The following is a 9780-nucleotide window of genomic DNA, read 5'->3' as shown; positions in this document are numbered from 1 at the left end:
CGATTCGCGCTTATCAGCCTTGTGCTTTTCAGTCCGTTACAGCGTGACGAATGTGCTATCTCCATTACGAACGCAAGTTTTACCAGACCGAAAGCTTCCGTCTCGTACTTGATTCAGAGCATGAGTGGAATTTTGTGCGTCGGAATTGTCCACACACAATCGGACTTTACGAGAACGGATTTTTTTGTCAGAAAATTTGAGAACCACCCCTCTAAAAATTTTTGTTGTCGGAAATCCCGACAGCAAATGTCCGATGGAGCCTACACACGGTCGGAATTTTTAACAACAAGCTCCTATCGAACATTTGTTGTCAGAAATTCTGACCGTGTGTACGCGGCATTAGAGTATAGGAGGATATGCTAATGACTCAGGCCTTGTACACACGGTCGTTCCAAACCGATGAGAATGGTCCGACGGACCGTTTTCATCGGTTCCCGCTGAAGTGGCCTGACGGCCTCATATGCGTACACACCATCGTTCCAAAAACCGATCAGGTCAGAACGCGGTGACGTCAAACACACGAGGTGCTGAATAAAACGAAGTTCAATGCTTCCAAGCATGTGTCGACTTGATTCTGAGCATGAGCGGGTTTTGAACCGATGCTTTTCTGTACTAACCATCGGTTTGGACCGATCAGGCAGCGGTCCATCGGTTCGGTTTTAAAATTTTGGACCGAAGGAAAACAAACCGATGGGCTATACACACAGTCAGTTTGGACCGATGAAACTGAACCTCGGTCCATTCTCATCGGTTTTGTCCGACCGTGTGTACGGGGCCTTACTGTGTGACATTCAGGTGGGTCATTTATAAAATAGCAGTAAAAAAAATGTATTTTGCTTTGCTGACTTCAGGACTATGAGAGCCTGGTTACATGACCTGTGAAAGTCATGTGACCAGCTCTCCTCCAATCAAAGTGCTGTGTTGAGCAGTGAGTACTCTGAAGAACACCTTAGGCCTCTTATTGAGATTTGAGAGATTAATTTTATAAATAGGTTGAACAATACATGTAAAACAGGGGGCAGATAGTGGTATAAATGAGCATCTTGGTACATATAGGCATTTTTTTTTTATAAACAAAGGCTTTGATTACATAATGTATCTAAAACTGATCATAGTTGGATCAAATTTCGCCTGGTTTAGCAGAGACAGGACAAATGTTGATCCATGTGAGTCCCCACCCGCTCAATAGAAGTCAATCTAACAATTAACTTCTGTCTAAAAGGCTTGATTACATTTTTTTCTGGATCAGAGGCTGCAGCCACTGATCAGTGTAGTGTGGAGAGTCCCTGCTGTCAGAATACAATGGGGTTGATTTACTTAAACCGAAGAATGCAAAATCTGGTGCCGCTCTGCAGGGAAACCAGCTTCTAGTTTTTTTGGTCAAAGCTTAATTGAACAAGCTAAATCTAGAAGCTGATTGGCTACCATGCACTGCTGCACCAGATTCCACACTCTCCAGTTTTAATAAACCTCAATTAAGTGGATAGAGGAATCTGTTCATTATTTTTATTTAGCCCACTGGCTAAACGGAAAAAAAAAAAGATCCCTTTATGGCCAGCTTTAGGCTTCCAATTAAGCAGGTAAAGTTTCCAGCTTGCTGCCAGAAGCTTTTAATTACTTGTGGCTTTTATTTTTTTATTTCACCTTGAAGCAAAATCGAAGGATGACTTCACTGGATGCAAACCTGCTAATTTTGTGGCAAATCTAGGTTCAGCAAAACTTCACGCTCACCAATAATCATGATGGTATCAACCAGACAGCATTACAGGCTGCCATCTTTGACAGCAAAAGTGCACCTTCTTCAAATGATCCAAGAATTCACTAAGAATGTGGACCTCTCCATAACACCCCCACAGGCTTGAATTTTTCAAGTGGTTTAGGAAAGGCTGTGACATTCCAATGGAAAGTAAATAGCAATAAATAGCCTCTATGTGAGAGGACTTTAGAAGCAGTAAGGCCCCGTACACACGAGGGGATCTCCGCTGGAAACGGTCCGCCGGACCGTTTCCAGCGGAGATTCCTCCTCCGGATTTGGATCCGATGGCTTGTACTCACCATCGGATCAAAATCCGCGCGGAATTCATCCGCGATGACGTGTCGCACTGTCGCCGCGATGATGACGCGGCGATGTGCGCGACGCTGGAATGTAAGTACTTCCACGCATGCGTCGAATCATTACGACGCATGCAAGGGAGGGGAGTGGACGGATTGATCCGGTGAGTCTGTACAGACCACCGGATCAATCCGCTGGACCCGATTCAAGCGGATAGATTTCTTAGCATGCTAAGAAATTTATATCCGCTTGAAATCGATCCGGCCGACAAATCTCCGCGAGTAAATATCCGCTAGGCCGTACAGACGACCGGATTTGTCCGCTGGAACTGATCCGCGGATCAATTCCAGCGGATAGATCCGGTGGTGTGTACGAGGCCTTAGACTGGATCCCTGTTTACAACAATGATTTATCTACCATGAACCCAAAGCTTCAAAATGGGGCCTTGATGAAACTGTACCAGACAACATTGTTTTAAATATATGCTGAAGATCTCTTTACCTTCAAGAAAAAAACTTACCTTGTAAGCCCACAGTTGGCTTATACTAAATTGGATTCTACACCTGTGTCTACTTGGTTAGTTAAACTGCCTGTGGATTGTATCAAGTTATCAAGCTACCATATTCTCCATGCAGACTGGAGAAAAGTTTCTTGCAAAAAAAATTACATTTCAGAAGGAATAGTGACTGTTTATTTTGTGATGAGTTGAGATCCACTAAATATACCACTTAAAAATGTTAAATATTCAGGGAATAATGTAATAATTTATAGCAGATTTATAGGTGTAGGTATGTATGTGTGTATGTACAGTATATGTCACACATGTCCTAAGTGCATCTTTAAAGAGGTTTTCCTGGCAAAATTACTTTTTAGGAAGCTGCCATTGCGGTGATTATCAAAAATACTCCTCTGGAGTGTTTTTTATTATTACATCTTGTGTACCTTTCTGATTGGTTCTTTATACACTTCCCAGATCTTGGTGGTCTATCCGGGAACTGGGAGATATTATTGAATCCTCTTGGATCTTTTCCTATTCACATCTGAACCCCTTATTTTTGCTTGGACATTATACAGGTTAGTTCCATGGACTCCCTGATCATTCCTCTGGGCTGTCTCTCTGTTTCTGGCTTTGATTTGTATTATTTTTGACAGATCATGGTGTTTTTTTAGAAAAATTAGAAGAGTACCAGATATTATTATCTCTTCGTTATATAGATTATTTTCCGTATATATTATGACATTTTTAAGACTGATTTTTTTTTTATATTCTTACCCTTAGAACATCCTATAACGGGTCTATAATCTGTCTTTTGATGGGATTTATTTTTTAATTACTGGCCTCTGTGGTACACCAGATGATCCAATATGTCTAGGGGTCCCTCTGACCTTCCTTGGCCTCTATTTCCATCCATAGGTGGATTGTTTCCATCTACAGGTACAGTAATTGTCCCTTTCCATATGGTCTTTCTTTCGAGTCCCAGCCATTGGGGGCTTTAAATCCATTTTTGTATCACCATATTTGAAATTGTGTTCATTTTGTTTTTGTATGTTTTTTTTATATTGAATTTTTCTATTCTAGTAGATAGTGTCTGACAAATTCACTCTCCTGAAGATACCATAATACTGGCGAAACATATGTAGAGACATTTTCAAATAATCTATCAATTATACTGTAATGTTGGATAAATGTTTTACATCTTTTTATATTATTTCCAAATCGTTTTTCAATAAATTTATATTTTTGTATATGTATTTTTGTGTTATTGCACCTTAAAAATCCCATTATCATTTTCTATAAATACTTTTTAAAATTGTAAAAAGTACCCATGACCAATACACATAAATAGCAGTCCTCCAATGTATCAACCCACACATATGTGCTACATAACCGTTCTGTTGTCTCCTTTGACATTTCATAAAGTTGGATGCTCATCACGAACCCTGCTACAAGGCAAAAATGTATGAGTAATTCAAATCCATGGCATCAGATGGAAGGCAGGGCATTTTGAGGCTGATACTTAATACCTAGCCTTGCCTAGCAATGCATCATAGAAGCAAATCCGTGGACAGCGAGAATGTCAGCAGTGCTTCTTCAGGAAACTTGCGAGTGTATGGGGGGGGCTTGGGAGTTTTCTCTAGATGTGTGGCTTTTTATAAAAGGAAAAACTTTTTTAATATCATTTCTGATGACCCAGAGGAACAGAGGAAGCAATAACAAGAGCAGGGATAATGTATAAAGGCGATCGATTCCTTACTATGGGCACAGAGGGTGCTGCAACTTAGAAGCAATCCAGCCTAGAGAACCAAGTTGTGGCTTCATCTATGCACCGATATCTCTTCCAGCATTAGGATGGCAAATGCAACAACCTGGCATTATAGCATTTTAAACTTTCAAAAATAAACCAATATTTTGACCAATTGAAATACATTATTACTGTTGTATGTTTTATTAAATTAATGTTTTTCTTTTTTTTTTCTGTTTTAAATCTTTAAAGCACCTTAAAAGAACATAAGACCATTAATTTAAAAAATGGATTTCTCGCCAGAAAAAAACATGCAGTCCTTCCTGTATTGGCAAAGACCTTAAGAAGAAGTTGCCTGCTCGTATGATATAATGACTAAGATCTACCCTTCTTGACTATGGAGAAAACCAAAAATATAAAAAGAAAAAACAAAACAAAACAAAAAAAAATAATAAAATAGTTTAAAACATCACATTTACAATAATTTCTCACAGTTCAAATTTGTTAATTCCACATCACGGTGACACTCATGCAGTTTTAGAGGAGACAAGGAGAACCTTAAATCAGTGGCTTAATTTTCGCATTATTCTAGGAGGAGGGGAATTCTATTTTTTACACACTTCTATACAAATACTGTTTTCTTCCATTTTTTTTAACAAGGAGTGTATTTTAAAATGAAGAAAAAAAGTTTCTGAAGTACTTTCTCATGCTTTTTTCCAAAATTTTCCGTGGGCCTGTAAGGTGCAGTCACTTAGGCTGTGGCTTCTTTGACGTTCTGTCTTGCTCACTGCTCAGCTTTAGGAAGGACAACTGCACAGATATGGCTGTAAATAGTCTCTATGGGTCCATGTTTTTATTTTTTGGTAGGGAAGAAATTCAAGGTGGCCCTCATGACGCAAAGTAGGAACTCTGCATGGAGTACAGTCGGTCAATTGGATTTCCTACACGGGCCTGCATGGAATTGACTTCTGAAGAAGCCAGGAAGCAGTCACTGAGACTTGTTAACGAGGTATCACTGTCAATATCATGGAAGATGGTGTCATTCCCTGTAAAAGAAACATATTCATATTACATGAATGCAAGAATATTGTAAAAAGTACAGTCAAAATATCACTATATATTGAAACCTTCTCTACAATCTAATGTCTTCACTGTCATCATTTATATATAAAAAAATAAAAAACAAAATGGGATAAAGGTAGAGCTGTTGCTTAAGGCAAACAGTTTTGATATGCACAGAGATGTTTTCTAGATTAACCACTATTCAGATGAGCACATGGTTATTTCTAAGTTGATGTTATGTTTTTGTTAAAACATAAATACATATTGTTTTATTGGTTGAACTAGATGTGTTGTGTTACACTATGTGATTTATTATTACTCTGTGTCTTAAGCTCTGTTCCCTTCGGTCTAGCTGAACTCCCTCTCCCACCGTAGTTCTAAATATTCCCTTCCCCTTCCTGTCTCTCAGGCATTTGCTCAGTATATCACCATACTGTAACAACTTTCCATGTGGCTTACAACACCAACGTTTTTCTACCTATGAATATCCATCATTAAACTGAACATTTGAAAGGATTCATCGTCTGTCTCTCTAACAGTGAGTTTATTCATTGAGTTAAGCTGTCTGAATTGATGCAAGGGCTAAATAGAACACCAGGTCATGTAAGCCCTACATGAAGCTGAAGATAACGTTTATGGCCTTGTAGTCGAGTCAGAACTAGAAGAACTGTGTCTTTGTTCAACCAGACTAACCATGTAACTATGGGCCAGATCCACATACATGTAGAACGGCGCAGCGTATCAGAGATACACTACGCCGCCGTACCTTACCTGGCGCATTTTCGAATCCTCAGCGATTTTGCGCCGTAAGTTACGGCGGCGTAGTGTATTTCTGGAGGCGGATTTGAAATTGGGCGGGTTGGGGGCGGGTTTCATTTAAATGAAGCGCGTCTCTGCGCCGAATGAACTGCGCATGCGTCGTCCCGAAAGTTCCCGCCGTCCATTGCGCTAAATGACGTCGCTAGGACGTCATTTTTTTAACTTAGACGTGAGTTACGTCCATCCCTATTCACGGACGACTTACGCAAAAAAAAAAAAATTCAAACTTCGATGCGGGAACGACGGCCATACTTAACATGGCAAGTCTATGTATACGCCGAAAAATACCAGCTTTAACTATACGCCGGAAAAAGCCGACTACAGATGACGTTAGAAAATGCGACGGCCGCGCGTACGTTCGTGGATCGTCGTAAATCGCTAATTTGCATACCCAACACGGAAAACGCCACCCAGCGGATGCCGAAGTATTGCATCTTAGATCCGAAGGCGTACGAAGACGTACACTTGTCGGATCTAACCCAGAAGTCGCCGTATCTTGGTTTGAGGATTCAAACTAAAGATACGACGCGGGAAATATGAAAGTACACTGTGCTTGTGTCAATGGCATCCATTTCAGAAGCTTTTCAGAATATTCAGAAATTAACAGGTGCATTACAGATGCATGTGACCTGCAGTTTACTTGCTTCATGCAGGTTTTGGATTTTGTGAACAAAAGCCCATCAACACAGGCTCTTAAAGTGTATTTCTACCTTTGCAGTTGAATTTGAACAAACCCCACTATATGCCTGTTGTGTATGTATATATTTTTGTAGTTGTTTTTTTTTTTAACAAGCTTTTGGGCAGACTGCAAGCTGCTCTGATCAATTTTAAAGTGAGTATGTCCCCAGGCAAAATCTGGGGACACACTGAGTTACTCATGATTAACATACAATGCAATAGTTAGTGTATCTTGATATTGCATGGTCAGACTTGCAGCAGGCTTGTTCAACAAGAAAACACACAAAGCATTTTTTGTTCACAAAGCATTTGCAGTCTGAAAAAACCTGGGAGCCCCATGCCAAGGGTTTTCAGAAGATATAAATAGTGGATAGTTCAACTAGCCTAGGATAGTTCAACTAGTCTACATGTACACAAAAGCAAAATACCAGTATTAAGTGGATTAACTGTTAAATGATACTAGTTAGGGAGTCTCACAATGGCTGTGTTTGATCAGCTGACTTTGGAAATCACATAGATAGATATAATTTCCAAAGCTCTTATGTGATATAAGGAAACATTATGTACTCTAACGAAATAACAGCCTCAAAAGACTAAAATGCAAATTGTATAATAATGAATGCTCTAAAATTTTTATTTTGGACTTGCACAAATGCAAATTTTCTGAATATACTATGGAATCATGTAGGTTATCATAAAATATAAATTTGGCACGGTAGCTTTATGTTTAAAACATGAGCATATGTGAAGCCCCATACACACTATCAGTTTTCCTGATGGTTTTCTCTTCAGGTTTACCAAAACCATGTAGTACAAGGACCTGCCTGACTGCATTCAAATTGAAACGCTTAAGGTTTGACCTCATATTAGATGGTTTTGGTAAACCTGAAGAGAAAACCATCAGGAAAACTGATAGTGTGTATGGGGCTTTAAAGTAGATATAAACCCAGTTACTAAAATCTCATATTAGCATTCACATTGATTTAACATAAGTTGTTTTGTAACTCTTCAAATATTTATCTTTCTTTTAAATTTTAGCTTTCTCTTAAATAATGCCTGATGATCCTGCCATAATGATCTTTGTTTAGGCTTTTTCCGTTGTGATGAGTGTCTCCAAATTGGCTGTCAACCTGCCACATGCTGCACTAATGTAGACTACATGTGGCCATGCTAACACACATTGAGCAAGCATGGTTCACCATTGTTCCTCTCAGGATGCCAGGATGCCAGTCTACTACAACATTATGCAGTTGGCACTGGAGCAAGTTTACAGTATGTAGACATGAAGTGAATAAAGCCCCATGCACACTGGGTGTTTAGCATTTAACTGCGAGCGAAGCGCAATGCAAGTAACTTGTCAAACTCTGAAGTCTAGTACAGTGTTTCTCAACTCCAGTCCTCGGGGCGCACCAACAGGTCATGTTTTCAGGATTTCCCTCAGATCAAACTGCTGTGGTAATTACTAAGGCAGTGAAACTGATAAAATCACCTGTGCACGGGGCGTGGCTAGCCATCGAGCTGAATGGACGGCTGACTCCTCAGCTCCTGCACTGACCGGAGATTAGACCCGCCGACAACGCAGCACAGACCGCAGAAATGCAGGAGACAGATCCTCACACGCTGAGGAACCAGCCCGGACACTCCAGAAAGAGAAAGGAGGAACGAGTGCCGCGGAAACTTACAGACTTCTTCGCCACAGCGCCGGGAGGCCGAATCGAAGATGGCGCCCGCGACCGCTCCCCACGAGGCGACCGTTCATACACGGACTTACCCGACGAGGAGGACCTATTCGGAGGGCCACAAGCTCCGGGGCCTCCATCCATCTCCAACAGCCCTGCCAAGACACGGATGCGCCTCGAATCAGACCCGCAGGCCTCAGAGGTAAGGCCTGACAGTCCCCTAGCATTAACTCCCACAGCATCCCCCATTGCGGCCTTCCCTACATCAGGCCAGCCTGTGGTAGACACACAGCTCAAGGAAATGCTGACCTCCCTACACAGCTCCCTCCACAGTGACATTTCTCATATGCTAGCAGAATTTAAACTAGAAATGGGACATGTAGGTCGCAGGATGGGACACGTTGAGACACAGATGAGCGCCATGACAGAAACGGTAAATGATCTAGTAGACGCCCATGACCACGTTAGAGAAGAACAACAGTGGGTGAGAGCTAAAATGGCGGACCTCGAAGACAGATCGAGACGCAATAATGTCAAAATTCGCGGCATACCTGAGTCGATCATACCAGCTGACCTCAATAATTACGCTAGGAAAATGATTTCCACCCTACTACCAGACCTCCCTCCTGTGGAAACCATCATAGACCGCATCCACCGCCTGCCGAAACCACCCCACCTAGCTGCAGAAATCCCCCGTGACACGCTGATGAAGATACACTTCTTCCACACTAAAGACATGCTTCTGGCCAAGAATAGACGCATGGACCAGCTACCACCACCGTACTCCAAATTGCAGCTATATGCAGACATATCCCAATACACCAGACAACAACGCAGACAGCTGCAGACCATAACCAAGCCACTAAATAATCACAAAATACCCTACCAATGGGGGTTCCCGACCAAACTACTGGTGACCAGGAATGGGATTAAACATGCTATCCGCAACGTAGAAGAAGGAATAGGTCTACTCAAAAAGTGGAAGATCATCCCAGATGGGGATCCTTTGCATCACAACCAGGGCACTGAAAAACAGATGTCCACCTCCATTAACTCCCACCACAGTGGGATCAAGTGACCACATCACAGTGCTGCCCTAACACAAGTTTAAGAAGCACTCCGGTCCAGTGCCTGCTCGATACAGTTAGTACACAAACTTTTACCCCCCGAATTTGCTCAGTGGATTTCTGATACACCACTGACCCTTGTTTGTGTTTGTTGTCCCTACTACCCACTCCCCGGACTG

At 41.5% G+C, this 9780-nt stretch overlaps 1 protein-coding gene across 1 annotated transcript in view; it reads right to left on the bottom strand.

Moving 5' to 3' along the window:
• Nucleotides 1-4477: 4477 nt before the first annotated feature.
• LMX1B (LIM homeobox transcription factor 1 beta) overlaps nucleotides 4478-9780 on the bottom strand; it is a 248105-nt gene continuing 242802 nt past the window's right edge. The window contains 1 exon segment of the mRNA XM_040323024.1: nucleotides 4478-5342. Within this exon segment, the coding sequence (XP_040178958.1) occupies nucleotides 5185-5342 (158 nt within the window). The 3' untranslated portion in view covers nucleotides 4478-5184.

The sequence above is a fragment of the Rana temporaria genome, chromosome 9, assembly GCF_905171775.1.
Source record: "Rana temporaria chromosome 9, aRanTem1.1, whole genome shotgun sequence".
Classification (NCBI taxonomy): Eukaryota; Metazoa; Chordata; class Amphibia; order Anura; family Ranidae; genus Rana; species Rana temporaria.
The sequence above is the reverse complement of the archived record's forward strand: the minus strand, read 5'-3'. Positions and strand labels throughout refer to the sequence as shown.